Source organism: Microtus ochrogaster, chromosome 7 (assembly GCF_000317375.1).
Source record: "Microtus ochrogaster isolate Prairie Vole_2 chromosome 7, MicOch1.0, whole genome shotgun sequence".
In the NCBI taxonomy this organism is placed as follows: Eukaryota; Metazoa; Chordata; class Mammalia; order Rodentia; family Cricetidae; genus Microtus; species Microtus ochrogaster.
The window spans coordinates 45,243,333-45,270,618 of record NC_022014.1 but is presented as its reverse complement, the minus strand read 5'-3'; the positions used below and the strand labels follow the sequence as shown (position 1 = coordinate 45,270,618).

At 51.9% G+C, this 27,286-nt stretch overlaps 1 protein-coding gene across 6 annotated transcripts; it reads left to right on the top strand.

Moving 5' to 3' along the window:
• Nucleotides 1–1,024: 1,024 nt before the first annotated feature.
• Sept8 (septin 8) lies at nt 1,025–26,528 on the top strand. Of its 6 annotated transcripts, none has more exons than XM_005350090.3 (10): nt 1,025–1,132; nt 12,512–12,632; nt 13,855–14,050; nt 14,377–14,557; nt 15,395–15,556; nt 16,046–16,142; nt 16,563–16,731; nt 16,917–17,049; nt 17,165–17,355; nt 25,245–26,528. In XM_005350090.3, the coding sequence occupies exons 1-10, from the start codon at nt 1,103–1,105 to the stop codon at nt 25,408–25,410; spliced, it is 1,446 nt and encodes a 481-aa protein (XP_005350147.1). In that variant the 5' UTR covers nt 1,025–1,102; the 3' UTR covers nt 25,411–26,528. The 6 variants fall into 6 exon arrangements, with proteins under 6 accessions (XP_005350147.1, XP_013202722.1, XP_013202723.1 ...); XM_013347268.2 differs by having other exon boundaries at nt 14,371–14,557; nt 25,248–26,528; XM_013347269.2 differs by lacking the exon at nt 25,245–26,528 and adding an exon at nt 19,950–25,238.
• Nucleotides 26,529–27,286: the final 758 nt, after the last annotated feature.

The window sequence follows — 27,286 nt, the reverse complement described above, 5'->3', positions numbered from 1 at the left end:
CACAACCATCTGTAATGGGGTCTGGTGCCCTCTTCTGGCCTGCAGTCATACACACAGACAGAATATTGTATACATAATAAATAAATATTAAAAAAAAAGATATTGGAGGTGGGGGTGGACATTCGTAGGAAGTGGAGGGACAGAGGCAAACCTTGCCTTACTATCAGTGAGACCAGAGAGGCAGGCGGGGAAAGGAGGACTTGGGGAGAGCTGGATCGTGTATAGTCACTGGAAAAGACTACTGAGCCCGTGGAGACGTTTGTGCACGTTTTTTTAATGGTAAGGTTGGGAAAGAAGATGTGCATGCCATGGGAACGAGCCAAGGCCCGATCTTCATAATGACAGAACTCCAAACTCGCGGGACAGGCAGGGTGAGGATCACTAGCAATATACTACGTAGATGGTGAAGCTCCGCTTCCCAAACTGTGCATCTTTCTCCGGTTCATCATTGCGCAAGGAGCCAAAGGCTGCCTGGCCGGACTCACCGGTCCAGTCTGGGGTTCCCGCCCTAACTCAGGCTTAGAGCATCAGGTAGGACCCACGGTATAGGCAGAAGAGGCTGAGGGGGCCTCGCCCGGACCTGCAGAACAAGAACCCTTAGGCTGGTGGTCTTAGTGCATTTGCAGGTTCCAGCAAGGACAGTCAGCTTGGAGGCGGGCCCCCCAGGGCGCATGCAGCACCTCTCTGTGCTGTGCACTGACCTAGCTTCCCAGCCACAAGCAGCAGGCCTCGGGAGGCGCCCCGGGTCCCCCAGACGTGGCAGTCCGGGCCCCCCACCTCGCGGACTACAAGTCCCAGCAGCACCCGCAGCTAGTACCTCCCGCCCGGCCACGGAGACCCCGGGTCGGTTCCAGCCACGGGGAGCGTGCTGCGCTGGGGTTGAGCGGGGTAGGGAGGCCGGTCCCGCGGGCGGGGGCGGGGCCCGCTCCGCGGCTTCTCCCGCCGCCGCCGCCAAGGGGAGTTTCCAGGAAGTGGCCATATTGGATCCATTCAGCCGCAGCCGCCCGGGCGGAGCGCGTCCCGCAGCCGGCTCGTCCCCTCCGCGGCCCCTGCGCTCCCCGCAGCCCGCCCGTCCGCCCGCCCGCCCGGTGCGCTGCTCGCCATGGCGGCCACCGATCTGGAACGCATCTCGGTGAGGCCCGCGGCGCGCGGGGGCGCGGGAGGGGGCGCGAGGCAGGCTGTCAGCACCGCGCGGCGGGACCTCGAACCCAGGGACCCCGGAGCCAACCCCGGGAGCGGGGTCTCGGCGTGTCGGGCTTCGCGCGACGTAAGCTCCTTTTCGCGGGAAGAAGCCAAGACTTGGGCGGCTCTGGGCAGGTGTGAAGACAGACTCGTGTCCAAAGGGGAGGATTCCGGACGCCCCTGACTCTTCTTCCCCAGGGCGTTCCTGCACCTTTGGGGACTTGACTTAGCCGCGCAGGTGCTGTTAGCAGGGTGCAAAGAGTGAGGATGGAGCCCCAGAGATCCAGGGATCCCCCCGACCCCCAACACACACACACTCCGGAAAGAGCTCAGGGGAGTTGCAGACTTTGGTCCTGAAGAGTCCAGGCCTGCTGCTCATCTCCTTCACTACCCCCCAGGAGCCAGGATCCTGGGTACAACTCCAGACAGGTCCAGGGCCTCAGTGGCAGGCTCTGGGTCTGCGGCAGCCATTCTCAGGAGCTGAAGTGATTCCAGATCCAAACCATTGAGTGTTTGCTTGGGCCCCAGTCAGGGAATGTCTTCGTCCGGGCTGACGTCTCTTGGTGGTCCTAACAGGGGTGTCTGTGGACTTGAGCCAGGCCAAAGCTCGCGGAGGAAGGCCTTTCGGGGGTTGTCTGCGCCCTCTCGGTGTCTAAGGCTGGATTTGGGTGTGTCTGGAGGCTAGGCTGTGACAGTGAAGGAAGCTGTGTCCCTTTGCCAGCATGTGAGGCCCTGGTCGGCTGGAAGAGGAGGAGGGGAAGGGAGGGAGGAGGTGGAGGAGGACCCAGGGCTGTTGGAGGGAGGGAGAATTCTGAATGTGTGACCGATAACGAATTGGTTCTGGGGCTAAATAAGGGAGCCAGGACTTATGTAATTATGCTATAAATACTGTCATCCGAATTTATATATGCAAATTTCTTCTTTAATCTGAAAATACACTTGTTGGTTTGGGGGAATATGTATAATAAAACAAGAGATCTTGGTTTCATAATGTGTAGCCTGGTGTGTTCTGTGCCCCCTGGAGAGGGGGGCTGTGTGTCTGTTAAGTAAGTTTGACTCCATGGAGAATCTGCACAGGCTGGGCCAAACCCAAGATCCACTTCAGTCCTGTGGCTGTAAAATGGAATTTATGTACTTCAGGAAAACAGCCGAGTCCTTATAAACCTGCCCAGTCGATCAAAAGATGTGTGTGTCTGCCTGCTGTATTTTCTGTGCCTGGCTGACCGGAAGGTTATGTCTGGGTTTGTCTTGAGGTCAGAGGCTTGTCTAACAGTTGGTCTTGCGCAGAAGAGAGTAAGGGTAGAACAACTGGAATCAGTGGCCTGAGAGGATTCCTTGAAATGCTACTTGTTGGTCATGGGACCTCTGGCAAGCTCTTTAACCCTCAGTGTTCCCTGTCTATACAGCAAGAGAAACTTTTGTCTCCCTCAGAGCTGTGTGGCGTCTGTGAAGGAATGCAGGTGAGGCGCTTCATGATAAGGACTCAGTAAATACCGTGTGTGAGATGCCGTGGGGAATGCGTTTGCCTGGTGGCAGAGACGATGCGCAGAGGGTCAGCTGAGTGTCGGCACTGTGCAGCTGTGGCTTGGGAGGACCTTGCCTCTGTTTGCTTTTGGATCATTTCTGTGGGAAGTCTTCTCATCCCCAGGGTGAGCCAGAGCCCAGGGAGGGACAGACTCTGGTGCAGCTGTAATGCTGGAATTCTGGGACCTTGTGTGGAAGGGATGGATGCCTCCCCCACCCTCTGCATTCTGGGCCCTCAGCCTCCTGGGAGGACTTGGACGGGTTTGAATTTGGGTGGAGATACTGGGTGGAGTTTGGCCGCAATTTAGACAGCTGGCCTCTTTCTTCCCTACCTTGTCATCTTGGGAAGGTAATTTCCTCCCTTATCTTGTGCACAACCATTCTGATTCCTTAAAGACCTTTTTGAAGGTTAACTGTAGTCTCCAGCTTTTCGGAGACGTGCCTGGATATTTCGCCAGCTGCAAGGTTTGGTGTTGCTGTGGCCCAGGTTTGATGCTGCTATGGACAGGTATCCACTGCCTCCTTTGGCTTGTGCAAAGCTGCTCAGAGCAGCCCTTTGAGGACCTGAAAACTGTCTTAGTTTGGAACTTACAAGATCACATAGAAGGGTTTGGGCTGTAGCTCAGGGGTGGAGAGCTTACTTGTGTAGGAAACCCTGGGTTCAAACCTCAGTGCTGCCTGAAAAAAAAAAATGAACACGTAGCGATGTACTTTGAGATGGAGGTGTGTTGGTATCTTGACCCACTTTTCCCAGCATGCCTGTACACATCATAGGCCTATCTTTATTATATTTTACTTGTTCTGTGCGTCTGTGTATGTATGCATGTATGTAAGTGTGAACGTGGAGGTTGGAGGACACCTTTCAGAGTCTCGCACCATGTGTGGCCTGGGAATGGAATTCAGGCTGTCAGGTGTGACAGCAGAAGAGCTTACCCACAGCCATCTTGCTGGCCCCGCATCTTTGACCTCTGATTGGTCAGCTCATGGGCTTAGGTTGATGGCTGTTGTGTAGGTTGGTGGGGTCAGCCCTGAGTAGGTTCAGTCATCTCTTGCTCTACTTGGGCAGTCAGACTCCTGCCGCACTCTTCAGGTCCCTCTCTTGCTTCTTAGTCTCGGACTCTGAGGCTCACTCCCCTCCTGCTCTGACCGGCTCCTGGGACTCCCTGTCTGCAATGGAGCAAGGTTCAGACTCCTAGGTGAGGGACCCAGTAGGGCCCGGGCAAAGAGAAGATGCGGGGGAGAGGGAAGAAACGTGAGGCTGCTTCATGCTTGGCATTCTTCCCAGCCAGTCACTTACCCCCCATCTCCGCTTTATCCTCGGCACCATCTGGTACATCCGTTGTCACCCCTGTAATCTTGACACTTCCCCAACAAGCATGCCGTCCAAGGAGTGCCTGTTTTGTCTTAAAGCTAGGGGTGTGGGAGGCAGCCCTTCTCACTCAAGTGTAGCTGAAGGCCCCTGTCTCCGGGATCTCTGTATCCTGTGAAAGTGACCAGCAGCCCTCCAAAACTTTCTGGACAGAAATGATAGCTGAGCAGAAGATATGTGTAGCTCCCAGTGGCTAGCATTGAGGGGTCACATGTGAATGCCATAGGCAAAGCCACAATTCTGCAGCTTTCTCTAGGAGGTGGGGTTACCCTACTCTTCCTTCCCTACCTGCCATACTAGGGAACCAGCCTTACTGGGACCTTATAGGATGGATCAGAGCTAGGAGTCTGGTGAGAAGGTGTTGATGACCAAAGGAAGTATTTGACTACAGACTGCTTGGAGCAGGAAGAGAGACGATGGCAAGAACAGGCTGACCACAGTGCCAAGGAGGAGGGAGGGTAGGTGGAGCGGAGAACTCAGGGTCTGTCCAAGAGCTTTGGATGGCGGGGGGCGGGGGGTGGAGGGAGGGGGGCAAAGAATGCTTTTATTTTTATTTTTTTGGTTTTGTTTTGTTTCTGATTTTTGAGACAGGGTTTTTCTGTGTAGCAGCCCTAGCTGTCCTAGAACTAACTCTGTAGATCAGGCTGACTTTGAACTCACGGAGATCTGCCTGTGTGACTGCTGGGATTAAAGGTGTGGGCCACCACTGCCTGGTGACGATGGGTGTTTGGATCTCCTGTCTTTTTGATGTCAGCAGGCTGAGGTTGGGTGAGGAAGCAGATTTTGGTTGCCTGTCAGTCAAAGATGGGACCAATGCCCACCTGATGGCCCCTTGATGGACTGTTGAGCCCAGGATGAACTAGGTGGTGGTGTGTGTTTGGGACAGTGACTATCCCAGATGTCTTTGGCTGACACCCAACTTCCTTGGGGCCATGACCCAGCTGCAGGATGACAGAGCAGAGAAGCAAGGACCAGCTGGCCTCCAGGTATCTCTCAGGGCCTCTTCTGCTTCCTGCTTCTGTACTGCCTGTAGGGTCTTGAGACTCCCAGCTGTGTTCTACAATGAACTAGCTTTGTGGACAAGATGTGGAATTGGTTAGGCAGAAGAGAGACACATCTGCTTGGGGAAGGGGATGTCTCCCAGACTCAGAATGCCTTGTTAGGGAGCTGGGATGTTCCTTATTAGCTTCTGTAGGAGTCATGCACATCCTGAGGGCTCCTTTGGGAAAGCCTAGCTGGGAAGAGGCAGGAGAGGACAGGGCAGGAAGCTTCTTGGTAAAAGCTACAATTGCCCTGTTTGCCTGGAGGCGAATTGGGTGTTCTTAGGACTGGTGGTTTCTAGGTACTTAGTAGGCTTTCTGGCCTAGCCAAGTTAGAGGGACAGAACCAGGAGAAGTCAGAGTCTGTCTCTGATCACGCTGTCTGGCTGTTTTCTGTGGGCCTTCTGGGTGTGGGCCACCCAGGACCTGAGCTTTAGTGGGGGCTGAACCCAAGATTCTCTCCCCAGGGACAAAGCTGACTCTCTGCCTCCTGCTGGGGTAAATGGGCAACAAATGCATCAGAACTGTGCCTACAAAGCCGCCTCTGGCCTTGTCGGTGCTGGAGCGCGCCCTCTGGTCCTCGCCAGCACCATTATCCGTCCTGTGGTGGTAAATAAGGCAGGGACAATTTGGAACCCACATTCCTCATTCCAAGGCTGATGTTTCATGTATGAGGAAATGCAGCCTTCTCATTTGAATGAGGTTGGACCACTTGTGGCTTTTCCCCATTGGCAGACAGCGGTGGCTGCCCCTAGAGCCTAGCCAGGCGGAGACTGGAGCGGCTGTGCCTCCACCTGGAGCGGCTGTGCCTTCTGCAGCAGAGCGTCCCATATGTGCAGTGGCAGGATGGAACATTTCCTCTTCCTCCCTGCAGCACATCAAAGCCTAAGAATGTCTCTGTCTCACAGGCCTGTGGGTGGCGGGGACAGGCATGGCCCAGGAACTGTGCTTTTTGGTTTCCCGGAAACCTAATTTTGATGGAACTATGGATCGAACCATTCTTCATTGATGAGCTGTAGCCTGACTATAGGAAGAGGGAGAAAGTATCTTAGAGAAGCAAACGACCAAGTACTGGGGCCTAGGAGAACAGGGAGGGGCAGAGGGTAGTTATGCTACCAAGTTCCTGGTCTCCCTATAGAAGGATGGGGGATGACTGGTCTAGTGAGGGTGACTGGTGGCCCAACAGCCTTCTCCCCATTGTTAACACTGGGGCCACCACCGTGGCACTGTGAAGATTGATCTGGGGCTGAGCTTTCCTTCCAGGTGTTCTGTTGCTGCTGTAGAAGAGAGACAGTGTTGCCCAGGTATCCTCTGGATTTAGAACAGGTGTGTCTTGCTTCTGTTCTCCTTAGGTCCAGGATGACACCTTCTCCATCTTTGTCCTCCCACATAAAATCTTTCAGTTATTTCTCGTAACCTCTGACCTGGGTTTAGAAGCTTGCTTGGAATCCTGGAACCAGAGCCTAAGCCTTTCCTGGGAAAATTCCTAGGATTCCTCTTGGGCTCAAGGACAGTTGTGCTTAAACACCACAGTTCTGGCCAGAGGCCTCTGCTCTGGCTATTTTTAAGGCCTAGGCTGCTCGGGATTAGCTGAAGCTACTTTGTGCCAGGAACATGGATGGAGAAGGCTCAGTGGTATAGTGTCCTGGGTCCATTGCTCCCCAGTCTGGGATAGTGTTCTCCCGAGGAGTGGGCTTCCCGTCTGATTGGCAGGGTATACCTGAGGATGCCTTGAGAGGAATGAGAGGGCAAAGCATTCGGAATTTCAAGTCCTAAGATAGCCAAGAAGGCCAGAGCAGTCTGTGGAAGAGCTGGCATTAGGGAGCCGGGGTTTTTTGTTTGTTTGTTTTGTTTTTTGTTTCTTTGAGACAGGATTTCTTTTTGCAATAGTTCTGGCTGTCCTGGAACTCTTTTTGTAGACCAGGGTGGCCTCGAACTCAGAGATCCACTTGCCTCTGCCTCCCAAGTGCTGGGCTTAAAGGTGTGTGCCATCATCACCACCTGGCTAGGTTTGATCCAGGATTCAGGATTCTTGATCCAGGATTCAGGAACTACATTTCTTAGATTGGGTATCTACTCTGATTCCCCCCCAACAACCTACTTGGTTTCGGGATTTATTTATTTAGTGTGCATTGGTGTTTTACCTACATGTATGTCTATATGAGGGTGCCAGATCCTCTGGAACCAGTGTTATAGACAGTTGTGAGCCGCCATGTGGGTGCTAGGAATTGAACCCGGGTCCTTTGGAAGAGCAACCAGTGCTGAGCCATCTCTCCAGCCCCCCCCCCCCCCGTACGAGGGGGTTTGTTTTTTTATATTCTTCCACAGCTTTGGCAGCCTTGTTAGTGTGGGTATTTGAGCTGATGATTCCCAGCCTTGGAGTATAGTCTGCTGTGTGGGGACAAGCTCCAAGACCTGATTTCTCCCTAGATGCCACTCAACTCTTAGTAAAATGAGCAGTTCTTCGTGTCTGTCAATTAGGGCTGATCCTGAGGGTTCAGACAGAGCAGTTCTGGACCAGGAGAGGGTGTCCCAGTTACCCACTGGGCTGTATAATAAACAAGGTCCTCTGCTTTGTTCTGGATGACCAGACATGCAGGATTGCACGTCTTAGTTCGGTTGTTTTCTCTGATGTGCTGAAGAAAGGATGACTAGAAATTTGGGGCTTGGCTCGGGATCCAGGAGCTTGTTAGCGATTAAGGGGGGTTCTTGGCTCGTAGAGTTTCTTATTGTGTGCAGATCTACAAACTGCCAACCTCCCTCTGGCAGGGGTCTTTGAAGATAAACATTTAGAACCCCTAGTGAGCACCCTAGGTTGCTGGATATGAGAAGGGCCAGAGTCAGCAAGATCTGTGCCTGTTTAGGGCCTGCCAATCTAAAGGCTCATCCTCATGGAAGTCTCCCACGGCCTCCATGCCCCCAGAATGGAGTGGAAGCATCCTTTAGCTTGTGCAGTAATGGCTTTGGTCTAGATCCGTTCTCTGAAATGATAAAACACCATGTTTGACCCAGTATTTTCTTTCTTTTTTTCTTTTGTTTTTATTTCCTTTTTTTCCTTTTCACATTCTTTCCTTTGACGGAATCGCCCTGTAGCCCAGGCTGTCCTCAGGCTTGCGAAGTACTTGAGATGACCTTAAATTCCTGATTCTCCCGTCTGTCGTCTTTGCAGCCCAGAGTTGAGATTACAGGTGTGTTCCACCGTACCTGGCTTGCACTTGTTTTGTTTGGGAGGTATTGAGGATAGAAATCAGGTCCTCACAGATGGTTAGCAAGTGCTTTAGCTCTGAGCTACCCCTCAGCCCTAGGTAGTCCAAGCTGGCTTTGAAGTCGTGATCCTAGCCCCCATAGCCTCATCAGCATTTCCTCCCGAACATGCCAAAGTTGCTTATGGTTTTTATTTTTGCTTTGAGACAGGTCTTTCTATGTGTAGTTCCGAATGGCTTTGAATTCCCTATCCTCCTCTCCTGCCTTAGTCTCCCTAACGTTGGGATTATGTGTTACTATGCCCTGCTTGGATCTCTTGGGGGGCAGGGGAATCAGATTTCTAAACAACAGACCTGCCTTCCCACAGTTGATTGGAATCACAGACCTCTGGCCACCCTGGGCCATGTCTGAGCATGGGTTCTGCCATTTCTACCTCTTCCTTCAAGGATTCTAAATTGACCATGTCAGCTGCTGTCTGAGGGCAGAAGTGTGTGTTTCCCGGTTACATTGTCTCCATTCAGACCCTTGTAAATAACAGCTTGGCCTCTTGTAATTAACTCTGTCTCACGGGGCCCCAGTGGTCATCACGGCCCCAGTGGTCCTCATGGGCTGCCATGTGGAGTAAGTAAGATGGAAACTGTGTATTTTAGAACTCATAAATGTTGGCTGTAACTGGTGGTCAGCATTGCTATATATTGATTCTTTGTCCATTTACGGAGCTTCCCTGACCTCTGTGGCACTTGAGCTTAGAAAAAAACCTGGGGTCAAGGATGTGGTGGCCTCACCTTCTCCCTGCTGGCTGTCCCAGTACCTGCTGTACAGACTGACTACAAGGTTGGGAGTCTTCCAAGGCCACAGACCAACAGACCTAAGGGCTTGTTCTGCTTGCTACCCCTGCGGGGACTGGGCCTTGATTAGTACCACACAGGGTGGGAAACGATAAGTGAGAGACTGTAACTCTTTTGGTTTAGTTCACACAAGCCAAGTTTTTTATTTTTTATTTATTTATTTATTTTTTTTGGTTTTTCAAGATAGGGTTTCTCTGTGGCTTTGGAGCCTGTCCTGGAACTAGTTCTTGTAAACCAGGCTGGTCTCGAACTCACAGAGATCCGCCTGCCTCTGCCTCCCGAGTGCTGGGATTAAAGGCGTGCTCCACCACCGCCCGGCCAAGCCAAGTTTTTTAAAAGATATATTTATTTATTTAAATTTATTTATTATATATGCTTGTATGCCAGAGGGCGGTACCAGATCTCATTATAGATGATTTTGAGCCACCATGTGGTTGCTGGGAATTGAACACAGGAAGGACTTCTGGAAGAGCAGTCAGTGCTTTTAGCCTCTGAGTCATCTCTTTCCAGTCCTACAAGATAGAAGATTGTTCTCTCTCTCTCTCTCTCTCTCTCTCTCTCTCTCTCTCTCTCCCTCTCTCCCTCTCTCCCTCTCTCCCTCTCTCTCTTTCTTTAGTTTTGTTTTTGTTTTTCGAAACATGGTTTCTCTGTGTAGCCCTGGCCATCCTGGAGCTCACTTTGTAGATCAGGCTGGTGAGAACTCACAGAGATCCGCCTGCCTCTGCCTCCCAAGTGTTGGGATTAAAGGTGTGTACCACTACCACCTGACTTTCTACAAGTAGGTTTCCTTTGACTTTTTAAGACAGAGTTTGTCTGTAGCTTTGAAGCCTGCCCTGAAACTCACTCTGTAGACCAGGCTGGCCTTGAATTCACAGAGATCCACCTCTCTCTGCCTCCTGAGTGCCGGGATTAAAGGCGTGCACCGCCACTGCCAGGCTACAAGGTAGTTCTTAGCAAATGGCTGGTATTGTCTTGTGAGCATTGTTCCTCTCTGAGGCTATAAACTCAGATGCCTGGCCTTCTGTGTCTCCCCTTGGAGTTCCCCCACTCTCGCCTGTCCTGTGCATGCTTGTTCTGTGGAGACTAAGGCCCCACCCAGCTAGGGACACATAGAGAAGGGACGATAGGGAGGGCAGACAGGAGCTCCCCAGCTACTCTGCCATTTTCTTGGCCCTGCTGCCCTTTAGTCTTAGGCTAGCTCCGCAGATGATCACAGGGTAGTCACAAAGGCCCCCCCGGGCCACTTGCTTTGGCATCATGCTGATTGACTATCACCAGATGGCAGGGCTGTTGCCAGCGGGAGATCTGATAGTCTGATTCTGGTCACTGCATCATGTAGGAGACACCTTGGGTGTTACTAATTCTTCCTGTGCTATGCTATGACTGTTCAGGCTAGCGGACATTTGAGGGGAGGGTGACTCTTTGCAGTAAGTAGGACACTTTGGGCCACGAGTTATTGATGCCAAATGCGTGATCAGGAAGGCTGGCATTGGCAAGAGTCATCCCTCAGGAAAGCCAGAAGGTCACATCAGTCTTTTGAGGACAGGGAAGGACACTGTCTCTGTCAAGGCAGTACCCATTATTCCGTGTGTGTAGGTGTACCAGAGATGGATGTCCACTTTGGTCCCTGATGTTCCTGGGTAGACACTGTGCAGCCTGGGCAATAACTTGGGGGTGATGACCTCCCCCTCCTGCACATACTTCCACAGAGGGAACCACATTGTGTGAGAGAAGAGGAGAGGTCGGGCTGCTAAGCCTGGGTGGGGGGGTCTGTGCAGTCCTCAGTGCTGCCTTTAGTCCCTGGAGCCCAGAACTGTCAGAAAGTTGAGGGGAGTGAGGCATAGGCTGGCCTGTTTTTTCCTTCTTCTTCTTTTTAAGTGTTCTGCTGTGATGTGTGTGTGTGTGCTGTGTGTGCTGTGTGTGTGTGTGTATGTGTGTGTGTGTGTGTGTGTGTGTAGTGTGCGCGTGGTGTGGTTTGGATTGTAGACACAGCTGACTTGGTCAGTTTTGGCGGCAGACTACAGGATGTTGGATTGCGTCACCCTTGGAGAGAGAGCGTGGATAAATACGCAGTCTTCTCGGCGAAGCACAGCATGCCTTCAATTTGGTGATTTTCAGTTTCACCTAAAAATAAGCTCCAGATTGTTCCGTCCTGCATTTGATCCTCAGGCTGCCACCAGTAGGAAGGAAGGCCGAACTATGGAGTCCTGTGTAAGGTGGGCAGGTTGCACCTCCGACGTGGCAGCAAAGTCTGAAGATGGTGTTTGTGGACTTAAAAGTGAGCAGTGGAGTCCTGGCAGGCAGGGTGGGAAGCATAGGGAGCACAGCTTCCCCAGCCTGTGGAGAGCTTCCTGAAGAGAGGAGAGGAGGTGGAGAGCCATGATGCATAAAACGTTAGGGGTTGGTGCCAGGAAACAGGACCACTGTCTGGGAGGGCCTGATGTGCTGGGTAGGGGCCAGGTAAGGTCAGAGGCCAGCAAAGAGGCAGAGAACCAAGGGAGTCCAGGACTTCAGGGAAGCTGCTCAGCTTAAAAGGGCGACTGAGGGCCAAGAGATGCTCAGTGGTAAAGGTGCTGTCCAGGCTGACCACCTAAATTCGGGGCCTGGAACTGGAATCCATGCCGTGGAAGGAGAGCACTGAGACTGGGCGTAGCACGTGTGAGCCCCACCCCACCCCACTAAATAAATAATTGATTGAACAGCGCGAAAGAAGGGGGAGTGTAGGCGTGGCTCAGTTGGTAGCTTGCTCACCTAGCATGCACAGAACCCTGGGTTTGATCTCCAGCATGGCATAAAGCTAGGTATGGCAGCACATGCCAGTGATTCCAGTACTGGGGATATGGAGGCCAGAGAATTAGAAGTTCAAGGTTATCTTGAATGCTGTGAGACCCTGTTTAGTGAATAGATCCAGGGAACTGGGTGTGGTGATACATTCTCGTTATCTTAAATGCCTTGGAGACCAAAGCAGTTGGGTAGTAATTTCTTTTTTTTTTTTTTTTCGAGACAGGGTTTCTCTGTGGCTTTGGAGCCTGTCCTGGAACTAGCTCTGTAGACCAGGCTGGTCTCGAACTCACAGAGATCCGCCTGCCTCTGCCTCCCGAGTGCTGGGATTAAAGGCGTGCGCCACCATCGCCCGGCTTGGGTAGTAATTTCAAGGCCAGCCAGTCTCAAAAGTGAGGGAAGTCAGGGGCCCACTGGGGAGTGTGGCATGGAGTTGGAACCCTGGTGACTTCAAGATATGTCCTGGGTGGTGCTGAGAACTCAGGCACCAGGGTCAGGGCTGGTCTGACACAGATACCTCCTTTCCCAGGTTGTTCACTGTCTTGCTGTGCTTCTCTTGGCAGAATGCAGAGCCTGAGCCCCGGAGCCTGTCCCTGGGCGGTCATGTGGGGTTTGACAGCCTCCCTGACCAACTGGTCAGCAAGTCAGTCAGCCAGGGCTTCAGCTTCAACATTCTCTGTGTGGGTAAGTAGTGGCCTGGCCAGGGGCAGAAGATGGTGCTCACTGTGCGGCCACCTATCAAGCTGGGGAGACCTTGGGTTCCGGCTTTGGTCTTGCCTCTGCCGGGATCAAGAGCAGGGCTAGATCCAGGACCTGACTCAGTCGCCACAAAGAGGAAACTGAAGTGGGTCCATGAAAGTGCTGCCTACACTGGGTATTTATCATAGAAATTCAGTCACTAGTTCATTCATTTATTAAAAACCAAACACTGGCAGGGCTGGAGAGATGGCCCAGTGGTTAAGAGCATAACTGCTCTTCCAGAGGTCATCTGTTCCCAGCACTGATATCAGGTGGCTCACAACTGCTTATAGCTCCAAGGACCTGACACCCTCTTTCTGGCTCCCATTGGTACCTGCACATACACGCACATGCACACATAAATAAAAATAAATCTTCAAACACTTTTCTCCTTACTGTGTGACAAAGATACAGGGTTGAACGAGACCCTGCTTGGTCACCAGATCACAGGGTAAATCTCATGTGCACTTTGGAACAAACACAACCTGACTGGGGAGGCTCCAGGTGTTCAAGGCCCAGGACTCCCAGAGGCACAAAGACTATGCAGGGCCCTCTGCAGGTATCCCTTGGGAAGAGGCTACAGGGACAGCTCCTGGTGGTTTCAGGTCCTGTTCCTGTGGAGTCATGACCACCTTGGCCTAAGAAGGGTGATGTTCAGAACAGGCTGTGTGACTTCAAGGTCCCCTTGAAGCCTAGTCTCAAAACACAGTGGTATCTCCATAGCCTGGTACTGCCTTTTTCCCACTCCCTAGGGAAAAGTCACATGCCTTGCCTAGCCATGTCTTACATCAAAGGCTTCCTTTATGACTTTCTTCTGAATATTGTTTTCTTTCTTCTTTTTTTCTTTTCCTTTCCCTTTCTCCCCCCACCCCTTTTAAGAATGTATTCATTTTATTTGAGGGAGCACATGGCAGTGGAAGTCAGGGGACAACTTGGAGTCACTTCTCCCCTCCTACCATGTGGGCCCCAGGGATTACACTTGGGTTGCTAAGCTTGGCGGCAAGTGCCTTTACTCACTGAGCCATTTCACAGACCTTTTTGGGCTTGCTTCCCTTCTCTCGTTCTGGAGTTGAGGGTCTTTGAGCCCCCCTCATCTGGCTGCCGGCTAGAGATGGCCCTGGTTCTAGACTTTGATATTCTCTCTCTCCCTGCTGTCCCCATTCACCAGGGGAGACTGGGATCGGCAAGTCCACGCTAATGAATACACTCTTCAACACAACTTTTGAGACCGAGGAAGCCAGTCACCATGAGGAATGTGTACGCCTGCGGCCTCAGACCTACGATCTCCAAGAGAGCAACGTTCATCTCAAACTGACCATCGTGGATGCTGTGGGCTTTGGGGACCAGATCAATAAGGATGACAGGCAAGAGGCGGGAAGGGCGGCTCCACCTAGCCTTGGCCACCCCAAACTGATTGATCCTCATCCTAAAACTTCCCAATCACTTCCTGCTTCAAACTGCCCCATACATATAGTGTTAAGGTGACCTAGGAAGGCTGTGGGGGAAGGGCTGAGGTCTTGGGCCATTGACAGACCAGTTCTTCCTCTCGGAGGGTATAAGAAGGGGTCAGTCAGCCTCCTGTACTAGATAGGGCAGGGAGGAGAGTGGGGATACCCTGGCTTGGGCTCTAGGCTGCCCTTGCTGCAACCAGCGTCTGCCTCCCAGGTGATGAAGTTGTCTGTAGTTACAGGCCCATAGTTGACTACATCGACGCGCAGTTTGAAAACTATCTCCAGGAGGAGCTGAAGATCCGCCGTTCCCTCTTTGACTACCACGACACGAGGATCCATGTGTGCCTCTACTTTATCACACCCACCGGGCACTCCTTGAAATCCCTGGATCTGGTGACCATGAAGAAACTAGATAGCAAGGTACGTACCCTCCTTGTCAGCTGACCTCTGCCATCTGCCTCTGAAAGGCAGTGTGGTGACTGCAGTTGGTCACCCTGTGGTCAGCTTGGTCCTCACTGAGCTTTTCAGAGCTTCGTTCTCAGCAACTTCCTTCTCACTTGGAGCTCTGCTTTTTGTCTATTTTTTTCCTTATACAATGACGAAGCCCTCCTGCAGAGCCTCTGCCCAGAGTCCCTCTTCCTCCAGCCTCTCATCTCTACTTCCTCTCCTCGCTTCTTTCCTGTCTGACATGGCTCCCCCGGCTCTCTTCTGAGCCACTAGGAGAGGAGAATGACTCAGATGGAATTGTGAATGAGGGTAGAGATAGAGAGCAGTTTCATGGGGTGTCGGCAAGGTCTGGGGGTCCTGGAGGACCCGGATCCTCTTAGTTCTCTCGGCCCTTGTGACTGCCTTTTCATCTCAGGAGTTGATTGTCACCATGAAAAATAGGGTAACCTTGGCCTGGGAGAGTTCCAGGTTTTTTCCATAGCTGCTATTCCTGGGTCATCTTGCCTGCTTAGTGGTTGGCTTGGCCACCACTACTGTTTCTGTCTGACCCAAGGCCAATTTGGACCTTTAGAGCATCCTGGGTCCAAGTTGAATATGCCCCTGGTGGTCAGATGGGGTGCTGGGAAGTTGTACTGGGGAGCTGGGGCCCAGAGAAGCATTACAGCTACTTGTTAAGGTTCCTGATATCATAGTGGCCGCAACTGATCATTGGAGACCCTGTCTTCCTGATTTTCTGCTCTTAGTGTTTGTCCATGGTCAGTGATCATTACTCAAGATAGGCAACTAACCTGCTGCCCCCGACCTTCACAGGTGAACATAATTCCCATCATTGCCAAGGCCGACACCATCTCCAAGAGCGAGCTCCACAAGTTCAAGATCAAGATCATGGGTGAGCTGGTCAGCAATGGAGTCCAGATCTACCAGTTCCCCACAGACGACGAGGCTGTTGCAGAGATCAACGCAGTCATGAATGTGAGTGCTGGGCAGGGGCCTCGGGGCTCCCGAGTCAGAGGGCTTGAGGACACCAGTCTGAGATGGGACTCAGCTTCCCAGAATGTTATCCTGCACAGCGTGGGTAGGCGCGTATGCCTCCCAGGCCTGAATTCTGTGGGCACCAGACTAGAGGATTTGGATTTTGGGTTTGCACTAAGGGTCCCCTGATCTGCGTGTCACAGGTAAACTCAGGGTGGGAATGTGATATCTGAAGGAGCAAGCACTTATATGACCAGGGGTCACAGGTCCTGTCAGAGAGCTGTGCTGGCCTGAGACGAACACACCACAGACAGGAAAACCCAGTCGGGAGTCTAGAGCATTTCTCTGAGAGAGGCAGGAACTGAGCCTCTAACCCTTGTAAAAGAGCCTTGTCAAAGGCGGTGGCCCCTCCCTAGGGTGCAGGGGTGTGAGAAAGTCTGCCCCCTTGTTCAGCACAGCGCTCACATATATACCTGGGCCCCCTTTTAGGCACACCTGCCTTTTGCTGTGGTGGGCAGCACAGAGGAGGTGAAGGTGGGCAACAAGCTGGTTCGAGCTCGACAGTACCCTTGGGGAGTGGTGCAGGGTGAGTGTGGGGCGAGCCTCTCCCCAGCTGGGGCCTCAGCTCAGTCTCCTTGTGTCCTGCCAGCCGAGGCCCTAACCACTGTCCTGCTACCCTCTGCCCATCTTCATGGCTGCCTCACTCTGGAGCTCCCTGAGGCATGTGGCCACTCTCCTGCTGTTCCTCTGCCTGTTTCCATGCCTGTTTCATGCTGTGGAACCGTGAAGGCATCCAACCACTGTCTGGCTTGTACCCCCAACCATCTGCATGTTTGTTTTGCTCTGGGGAACCACCAAAGCCCCCTGACCATTGTCTTGCTCTCCCCCTGCCGATCTGCACACCTGCCTCATGCTGCTTTGGAGCCACCAAGGCACCCAAGTCCTGCCCCGCCGTCCTCCACCTATCTGCGTGCCTGTCTCATGCCTCTCACGCCCCCCCTTTCAGTGGAGAACGAGAACCACTGTGACTTCGTGAAGCTGCGGGAGATGTTGATTCGGGTGAACATGGAGGACCTGCGGGAGCAGACCCACAGTCGGCACTACGAGCTCTACCGACGCTGCAAGTTGGAGGAGATGGGCTTCCAGGACAGTGATGGTGACAGCCAGCCCTTCAGGTGATAGCCTGCGCTGTGCTGCCTCAGCCACTCTTGTCACGCCAGCACTTGCTCTCTCAGGCCTTGTAAGCCCGAAGGCAGAGGCTGGTGGGAGCCCCGAATCCTCTTGTCCCCAGCATCTCCCTGACTCTATTGCTCTTGACAGCCCCACTTCTACCTTTGGCCTCTCCTTTGGGTCTCCACAGCCTCCAAGAGACATACGAGGCCAAGAGGAAGGAGTTCCTGAGTGAGCTGCAGAGGAAGGAGGAAGAGATGCGACAGATGTTCGTCAACAAAGTGAAGGAGACAGAACTTGAGTTGAAGGAGAAAGAACGGGAGGTGTGTGTCAGGCCTCGCTGCGGAGAGGAAGTGCCAGGGCAGGCTGGCTGATGGGGAGGTAGGGGACCTAGTCTGCCCATACCCAGTTGCCTCCCTTCTTCCCCCTCCTCCCCAGCTCCATGAGAAGTTTGAGCACCTGAAGCGAATCCACCAGGAGGAGAAGCGCAAGGTGGAGGAGAAGCGCAGGGAGCTGGAGGAGGAGACCAACGCCTTCAACTGCAGGAAGGCAGCCATGGAGGCCCTGCAGTCTCAGGCCTTGCATGCCACTTCACAGCAGCCCTTGAGGAAAGACAAGGACAAGAAGAAGTAAGTGGCATCTCCCCTGGGCTGTCTCCTTACACCCGCTCTCTGCCCCCGGGGTCACTGCTCAGCCTCACGCTCACCGCGGTCTGCCTTCACCGCCTCTCTTGCTCTCCACTGTGCACCTCCATCTTGCTCTCCACTGTGCACCTCCATCTTGATCTCCACTGTGCACCTCCATCTTGATCTCGCACTAGTCTTCTCGCTGTCTCACCGTCTGGACCTCTCTCTCTCCTCCCTCATCCTCCCCCAGCATCCTCAGCATCTGAGTCCTCTTCCCTGCTTTTGTAGTGAAGGAGCTGGGTCACATGGGCAGCCAGTAGCAGGGGACAGCCAAGCAGGTATAGCCACAGGATACTGGGACAAATCTATCTGGCCAGGAGAGGGATGAATGTGGGACTGTCCTCGTTTCCTGCTGGCTTCTAAAAGATCCTGTGCTTCTGCTTGAGCGGCTGTGGCACATGTCCCCTAGGCCTCTGAGGCTGGGGTTGTGGAACTCATATTAGCGGGTAGATGGTGACGCATGACAGCAGGCACTCATCAGGACAGGCCAGTCACCACTGCCCCAGTCCCTGTCATCTCTATGCAGCTGCTTTGGAAGGCTTGCAGGACTGGAAGTGTGGTGGCTCCCTGCAGGGCTCCAGGACTGTGCCTAGAGTGGGGCTGTTCCTGCTGTAGGGTCTGGAGCAGTCCTGTAGAGTAGAGAGTGACAGGAGACAGGAGGCTCTTCCCAGGTGTGTCAGCTTAAGGACACAGAATTCCCAGTCACGTTTCCTTAGCGGTTTTCTTTGCTTGCCCCACCCCTCACCCCTTTTGCCTTCTTTTTCAAAAAACAAAAACAAAACTATTTATTATTATTATTATTTTTGTGATTGTAAGGACTAAGCCCAGGGCCTTGCACACGCTAGATAAGTTCTTTACCACTGATCTCCATCCCAGCCATGTTGGTGTCCTCCACAGTCCTTTCCCGTGTTCTTATCGCGGAGTCTGGTACCCTGTCTGCGGTGACTCCCAGTCTCCTGCTCTATTTCATTCAGAAACTCAGGTGGTCCCATCTGCCTCAGCATCTGGGTGCATGAACTCAACTATATCCTGCCTCACCCTAGGTGTCATTCCCTGACACACACACACACACACACACACACACACACACACACACACACACACACACACTTTCCTGCCTCAAACTTAAAGTGCTTCTCCCTGGGGCAGACACAGCACTTAGGACTAGATGCACACTGTGGTTCCCAAGGTTTGTTCTCTGCTTTGGGGCAGGGGTTCCCCTTTTATGGTCTTCCCCATCCTGATGCCTGACAGCCCATCCCAGCTACCTATTCCCAGAGGATCCTAGGCCCATTTGCCCTCAGTCTGGAGAATTTTACACTTGCTTTCAGCCCTGGTCCTATGCTCAGCCCTTCGTTTGGTGAGTGTGGAGGTTGAGGTGCAACCAGTGTGGGCTTTAAGCTGGCAGCAGAAATGACCCTCCTTGTGAGGGGGACATGGGACAGAGTCTGTATATTCAAAGTGACTTTGCCCTGCTCCCTGCCAGCGTGGCACAGGCAATCTTGTGAAAGTAGACAGTGTCCCCAAATAAGAAACTAGGAGAAGCCCCAGCGCCAGCCAGGTGTGGTAGCATATTGGGGAGGCAAATGCAGGAGGGTTGCTCCTAACTTTGAGGTCAACCTGGGCTATGTAATGAGTTGCTAACTAGCCTGGGCTACATAGCAAAGATCCTGTCGCAAGAAAGAAAGAAAGAAAGAAAGAAAGAAAGGGCGGAGGGAGGGAGGGAGGGAGGGAGGGAGGGAGAGAGAGAGACACTACAGAGCAGCTTAGGGTAGAACCCCCATTGTGAAGAAACAGCTCTCAGTGGAAGCCTGCCTGCCCCAGCTGTCGGGTCTCCTGGAATATTGTTTCCCAGATCTGGGTCTGAAAGGCCAGTGCTTTCTGTTGGGTGGTTACACTAGAGAGCTTCAGTCAGTTTGACCCTGGGAGAGGGGACTCTGTACCTTGAAGCTAGAGTTGGGGTTCAGGGGTCACTGGCCCCGTGGGATAGGGTGGGCCAGGCTTGCATCTGGGGAGTGGGTGTTTTCATGGCCATTTTATGGCTTTACTTGGTTTGTACTCAGTCTTTAAATTTTAATCAATTTTTGCGAAATTACTTCCCAATCAGATTTTGACCCTCAGCCCGGGACGCCACAAACTGAAGCGAGTTCCCTGCTTTGCTCGTCACAAATGCCAAACTGACTGCCCTTTCCCAGTGTCCACCTTGCTGTCTTTTGCTTCTGTTTGATTTGGTCTGCGTATCTTTTAATGTGTCTGTTTTTGTTTTGTTTGTTTTGTTTTATTTTTCAGTTAAAGCACGCACAGACTTACATGTCAAGAGCGGACTTTAGACTATCATGTGTTAAGTTGCTTGAGTTACACCTTGTGGCCCTTCTCTCATAACATGGTGTGAGGATGGACTGGGAGCCGGTACAGACTCCAGTGTTTACAGCCTTGCCTTGGCCCCCCGGCTGGCCTGGCCAGCCACCCCTCTCTATGCAAACGTGTCCGAGCCATGAATGCTGGAATCCCAAACTGACAAGGTTTATTTTTTCCAGAGCCGGTGGCTGGTCTTCCATTTACAGTGTCACTATTCCCTGACGGAGCAGCTATGTGCCACTCTAGTGATGGCTCCAGCCAGTGGTGACTCATGTGGTGCCCTAGGCGTGGCCTGTGGTCCGGTATATACACACTCGCTGCAGAATTCGCCTGTTTCCCCTTCATTTTCATTTTTCTAACCTAGAGCTTAATTTTAATAATTTTTAAACACTTCTAAATTTTTATTTTGGCACCAGTATAAAGACAAATAATATCTATCTTTCCCATTATTTTTATAAGTAACACAGATTCCCTGATTTTTTTTTTAAACTAAAAAGATCTCTAAACCTTCTTACATAGAAAGCAGCCCTATAACATATAGGGAGAGGTGGGAAATAAAGTTCCTATTCTGGCAGTGTTTGGAACTTCTTTCTGGACTGCAGTGGACCCCGAACAAGACCACGCCCAGCGTTTTTACTGTGAATGTAAATGGAACAGCAGCCCAAACCCTTGTCTCTGCCCTCGAGGTGCTACCTGTGCAGGGACCAAGTGCATGTGTGTTAAGTGTCTGACTCCAAATAAGACACCTGCTCCCGACCAGTGTGCTCAGCTCATCGGGGAAAGGGCTGCCATGTCAAGGTCATTGTTACTTCTTTCCTGGCCGAGTCGTGGTGCAAGAAAATAACAGTATCTGAAGTATTAGGACAATTTGGCGGGGGAGAAAAACAAAAGATTGGGGGCTAAGAACGTCCCCTCCAGCTCTGGCTTCCAGGTGAACACTTGTAAGAAAGTGGCTGCCAGGTGGGATGGTGCAGGCCTGTGATGCCAGCACTTGGGGGGTGGTGGGAAGCCAGAGACAGGCCTCAGTTACACGGTGAGGTAGAGGCCAGCTTGGGCTACATGAGACCCTGTCTCAAAAATAAAAGCAAGGAAAGTACTGAGAAAACCCATTCTGCTCTGCTCCTGGTGGTTTGCCAGCCTCGGGGTTGTTGGTGCAGCACCAGCTGGACACCAGGCTCCCCAGAAAGATCGGCTGCATCCCGAGGAGCTGATCACCCAGGGGCTTCTCTCTGAGAGCCTGAGGGGTCCACACTGATTCATGCTGCGTTCAGATTTTTACGCCCTCATCTCCCTCCACCGTTTCCCCCTTCCTGCCAGGCCTGCCTCTATTCATCCAGGACCAGTCTGGCTTCTTCCTGTCCTGAGATGATGGCTCATTCAGAGTGAGCTGGAGGGGAAGGTTGTTGTGGGTGCACTGTGACAATACCTCCCCAAAGGCCGCTGTGCTGTGAGAGGCTCCACACAGCAGGAGAAATGCATTTAGTGATGCTCTAAGGAAAAGATCCTTCGTGATCAGGGTGCATCCTGGCCAAAAGTCTGGACTCTCAAACTATTTAGAGAGGCCGTTTTAAGCAAAAGGACCCAACATTCAGCTCAGGCCTTAGAAGCCTTGTGAGCGTCACAGCTAGTCCACCTCTGGTCATGGCAGAGCTGATGCTGAACTTCATGTCTGAGGCAGAGGTGAACTGCAGGCCAGCCGCTCCTCTTAGGGAAATTGTATATCTGAAGGTGTATTCACTTAGGTTCAGCCTGACCTTCAGAGCAGCCTCTCCTAGCCAGTCTATTTCGAGACTAGGATGACCCAGCGGGTCCACTGCTGGCTCAGAGTCCATGCTGGGGACTCTGGAGCCAACAAATCCTACCACCAGCACCTGCAGCGCAGCAGCCACAACTCAGGCATACTGGAAGGCTGTTATGGTCAGTGCCTACCTTTTGGCCCAAAGCTTGCTGGCATCCCTGGGGAGACTTGACTTGCATTTTCTAGGGTCTAAGTCGCTTCCCATGGATCCCGTCAGTCATGGCAAGCTTTTCCCCTGCTGCGTGGGATTTTGTTATCTTTAGCTGAGGTTAAATTAATCCTTGGTGTGCAAGAAAAACGTAAAGCTTGCCCCTCGAGGCTGTGACTCCCTCCTCTTTCTTCCCTGTCGTTTGTTGGCGTCATGGGACTGTCATAGGATCATGTTGACATTTGCTGTTGCGTCTCCCTTGAGCCATTTCGTGTTGTGGTAGAGTCACCGTTTAAGATACGGTTCAGACCTGGACTTCTGAGAGAGAAAAGATCCAGTTAATAATCATGCCAAATCCTAGGCACTCCGGAAGCTAAGCTAGGAGAATCACAAATTCAAGGCCAACCTGGGCCACTTAGCAAGAAGACCCCATGTTAAATTTTAAAAAACAAAATGCTGGACAGCTTACCTAGCATGATTGGGGACTGATTTCTCTCCCAAGTCAACAGCCACCGAGCAGCTATATCCCAGGCCAACCAGGGTGTGTGTTCCCCCTCCTGCTGGGAGGCCTGAACCTTGTGGTTGTACAAACTGGCCCTGTATATGTTCGTGTGTGTGTGTGTGTGTACACCCCTTGTCTGGGGCTCCTACTGGGTAAGCAGCCCAGGAAAGCCAGCTTGCTTGTCTATGACGTTACCATGCATCTCTAAAACCACTTCAGTTGTTAATCCATTTACTCCTCCACCCATTGACTTGTTTCTGTTTCTTCCCATCCACTTTGTACTCATTTGTTTTCATTAAATTTTGCATTTATTTTGAGTTTTTTACAGTGTCATTTTTGGGCAGTAGCTTTTCTGATTCAAGTTTCTTGAGCATATTAATATCCCGCAGTTGTGGCCTGTACAGCCTGCTTCCGCTGTGACCTCTGTGAAGGCAGAGCTCCCAACAGAATTGTTTCCTAGCGAATCATGGTGCAGACACTGTGAAGAGTTGCAGGTCCGAGACTGAGGGAAGGCAGACCCTGCCCTCAAGGAGGTTACGTCTTTGTTCCGAAAGCTTGGCTTGAGACAGCTCACCCTATGTGTGCTCAGCTCTTGTAATGACATGCTCTAACGTCTCTAATCCTTACCATCCTATGGTCAGATACTAGTATTGTCCCAGTTAGTAGGGGAAGTCCCAGAGGTTCCATAATTTCCCAAGGCAGCACAGCAAACAAGTGGACGAGCTGCAATTTGAATATTGGTTATCTGTATCCTTAATTCCTGAGCTAAAGCTGGACATCCCATCAGGATCACCGGGCAAGAGTGGAAATGGGGTCATTGTTCGAAGTGTGGTGGTGTGGGCTGTGGGCCCTAGATGGTTTTGTGGAGGTGGGAAGCCTTGGGAGACGGAAATGTTTGGATGAAGGCTGGACTGGTGGTTGGAGAGAACAAGCTGCCTCTGGTCTTTCTCCCATCTCCACCTCCTCCGGCCTCAGGCCTTCGCTAGCCCCTGGCCCTCCCAGGTGGGGACAGAGGAAGGTGGATTGTGTTCAGATTAGCGCCAACCATGGGGATCCCCATGTGTGTGTTGAGACGAGGTGAGTTCCTGGTAAACAACGAAAAGGCAAGCAGAACAGACCCCTGATGGAGTCTTAGCAATGGCAGCATTTGCTGCCCAAGAGGAGCTCCTTCATCTGTAGATACGCCAGCAACAGGCCACGTCCTCCTCTGGCACGGGGCTCTTGGGGTTGCCTTCTTTCTCCAGGAGCTTAGGAATGGGATCAACAGGGGGACATTCTACAGCTAGAGCCACCTGGCTGATAGGCCTAGGTGCTATGCAGCAGACACCCAGTGCCACAGGATATCCACACTGGTGTGAACCCTTGATGAACTCCTGTCCCATTCACACAGTGTCTTGCACATGTTGGCCTCTGGGTGGAGCAGCAAGAGGCCAGTCCGCTTATTACCTTGCCGGCCTGCCGCATGTAGCTGGAGACATCTGAATGTCAGCTTTCTGGTCACTGTCAGCAAATACCCTTATCCCTGTTTTCTCCTAGTCTTCCCAGGACCTACCTGGAGGACAGTTATGACAGGGACCAGAGGATAGGGCTCCAGGTATATATGACTAGCAAGAGGTGCACAAGAGTCCGTTAATAGAAAGGTCTCCAGCAGCACTGAAACCATTTGAAGTGTGCTTTTACAGACACCTCAGACAGCCAGATGTGGTGCCATCCATGTGCCTGCAATCCCAGAACTCCAGAGGTTGAAGCCGGAGGATTTTAGCTTTGAGGTCAGCCCGGGCTGCAATTTGGGCTCAAAAAAGGGGGTGGTGGTGGTGAAATGACTCACCAGGTAAGCCTGCCAACTTGAGTTTGGTTCCCTAAGACCCATGAAGTGGAAGGAAAGAATTAACTCCCGCAAATTATCCTCTGATGTCCACAGAATAAATAAGTGTATGCGTGGGGAAGCTCCAATAAGCAAAACCAGAGGAAAGGCAAAATGGTACCCTGCCTCACAGTGTGGCCTGTCTGGTCCCTGACCACACAGTGAGTTTCTGGCAACACACTGTACCAACCCCACCCCCACCCCATGGCTTAGCACATTTATAAAAGAGCAGCTCACAGGGACAAGAGTTTCATGGGCCACCTCTAAATTTATGGCCCAGTCATTCAAGTCCCCAGCTTGGGGACTGACACAGATCCAGCCGGCATCTTGGCCAGCTGGGCTCCACAGCTTTAAGACTGGCTTCAGACAGGCAGCTGGCTTCTTCCCTGCCATCTGTGCAGGTGTCCTCGCTGCAGGGCAGGCTGGGCTCAGTCACCCAGCCAGCAGCACAGGACTGCATCCCTTCTGCATGTGTCACAGAAGCATCCTTAGCATGAAGTCCTCTGCACGAGGGGCTTCAGAGTCCACAGGGGAAATGGCGCTGCTCTCTCATCCGGACCTGAGGAGGTGTAAACCAGAACCGCGTGGGGATGCTCAGATCCAGAGACTTCCCAGCTTTTAGAGGGAGCCGGGTGACAGGTACAGGAGCAGTCAGTGCCAGAATGATCACGTGGGTCATTTCGAGCATGTTACGACTACCCTACTTCATAGCACTAACTGCCATCCTAGGAGCCTTCATCTTCAACCTCAGTTAACTGTCATTAATCTGCCATTCCATCCTAATCTGTCCTGAGAGCTGCTGACACGGCCCCCACTCCGTGCCTGTCACCAAACACTCATGTAGAAGGAAGGTCTGGATGTTATAATCCTCAATATTAAGCACCCGGATCCTCCGCCCATTCCCGATCATGGCCATCAGACTGTCTGTATTCTTGTTCCTCACTAGCAAAACCCCTTCCCTGTGAGTTCAAGGTTTGCCATACCGGGGAACACAGAGCATGATCATATACAGAGCATGGCTTACGGTCAGCCTTTTGCCGTAGCTGGCGTGCTCAGTGCGTCTTCTGGAGCCCACAAAGGAACAAGGGCCATGGGTACCCCATTGAGCACAGAACGTGTCAGCCAGAAGGGCCAAGCTGATGTCTACATGTGCTTTCTTTAGCAGATCAGATATAGGAGCACAGCAGTCGGGCATGAGCCTCTCCAGCTCTAAGGTGATGATGACCAAAGCCAATGTGGAACCCTTGAACTGCAGCAGCTGGTGGCCCGCCATCCAGTGCTGCAGCTGCCTGGTCAGGGACGCGACGTGGAGGGAAGGATTCCTCTGAGGCTGCAGTCCCGCCACATGGGGGCCAGCTCAGGACCATCAGGGCGTGGAACTGGAGACCATGGTTGTTCACGTTAGGACAGAGCCCCACCCTCACCCCCTCGTTTTCACATATCAATAACCAAAAGTGCAAACAGTTTCTGTTTCCTTCAGGGAGCATCCGGTGTGGCCCAGCCCTTTTCATTCCCAGATAGTCCGATACGTGACATGGTCACTCTGAGGCTACAGCATATAGGTGGCCATGCTTGGATTCTGAGAAATGTGGACCTACTGTTCAAGATAAAGGGAGCAGGGAAGTGACCTGAAGAGAAACCTTCAACCTTGTCAACAGCACCAGTTTTCCATAATGAAACTGCCCGTAGCAATTTAACCTTCATGCTTCATAACAGACCAAAACACCATGCCATTTCCTCATTTGCATAATTTTGCCTTACTAACAGAAGTACATCCTGAAGGATGGCCTCCATCCCCCCTCCCCCAACTAAAACCAACATGAACCCAGTGTCTGATATTTTTTTAAGTGCCAGATCAATACGGTCTAACGCCTCGATAAGGATTGTGTGTAGGTGAATAGAGACAGCTAATGAATGTGTGTAGAGTATAGCAAAGGCAGACAGGTATTTCTATATGACATTCATAGAACGGAAAGGTAAATATTTTTGCAGTGTATATTTTAAGAGAGCAACTGACCATAATAGTGCCGTCCAAATGTCTGTCAAGTGAATTCTGTGTCCTTTAGATGTGAGAGTCTGGTGGAATGACGTGGGATATAAAGAGAACATTTTTCTCCACTCTTCCGTATGTTGTGAGTCACCTCACCGTGGTGCATGTGCAAGGATGTGTTGCACGCCTGTGCCTTTCCTGTTCTGTGTTGTAAGCAGCTGTTCCAAAGGCACAGATGAGTCTCAGGGAGACTCCATAAACTTCCTGCTTATTATAACCCCGAAGCCCAGCAATGTTCCCACGTGGAGGTCCTAGTGAAGTCATCCAGAAGAGGCAGCCCCTTCCTCCGCAGCTCCCCCCTCCCCGGGGTCCAGCCAGAGCCACATGCTTTATGAAGTCTTTTACACATGGAATTGACTGTAAAAAGAAAATAAAAGAGGCCAAAGCCCTATATCACATGACAGTAGCTTTTGTTTTCTTCTCCATGGGGACTGGGGCATCCACAAACCAAGCAGATTGGTCTTCTAGTGGCCTGCCACCGAAAATACTGCTGGAAGAAAAACCAAACCACATCTTGTGTGTCTGGCACGTCACTAGGAAGTGGTGATTCTGTATTGCACATCGCATGAACTCTCTCTGCAAAAGCTCTCAAGGCTCTACTGCCTGCTGGCTCGGACTCAGAGGTGCTCCCCAGGCTGGGCCATCTGGGTTCAGGGTAAGAGCTCACCCCGAGTTTCTCAGGAGCTGTGGGTTTTACTCAGTCCTCCTCCCAATCCCAGCATATACCTGGAGAAAGAAAAAAGATGCCTCCCAGCTTCGTGGACAGGCACTGTGACAAACTACCCATGGCCTTCACAGCCCTGCTCCTTCATGTTTTCCTTCAACCATATTTTCCCTTTGGTGTGTGTATGTGTGAGTGTGTATACACACGTGTGTACACAAGCATGTGGAGGCCAGAGGTTATCCTCACATGTCATTCTTTAGGTACTGACTACCTTTTTTTTTTTTTTTTTTTTTGAGACAGGGTCTCTCATTTCTTCTTCCTGGCCTAGAACTTGCCAGGTAGCGAGGCTAGCTGGTTAGCAGCCCTAGGAATATTTCTATCTCCACGCCACCTCCCCACGGCTGGGATTATAAGCATGCCCTAGCACACCTGGCTTTCTTCTACAACATGGGTCCTGGGAATCCAACATATGTCCTTACTTGCACAGTGA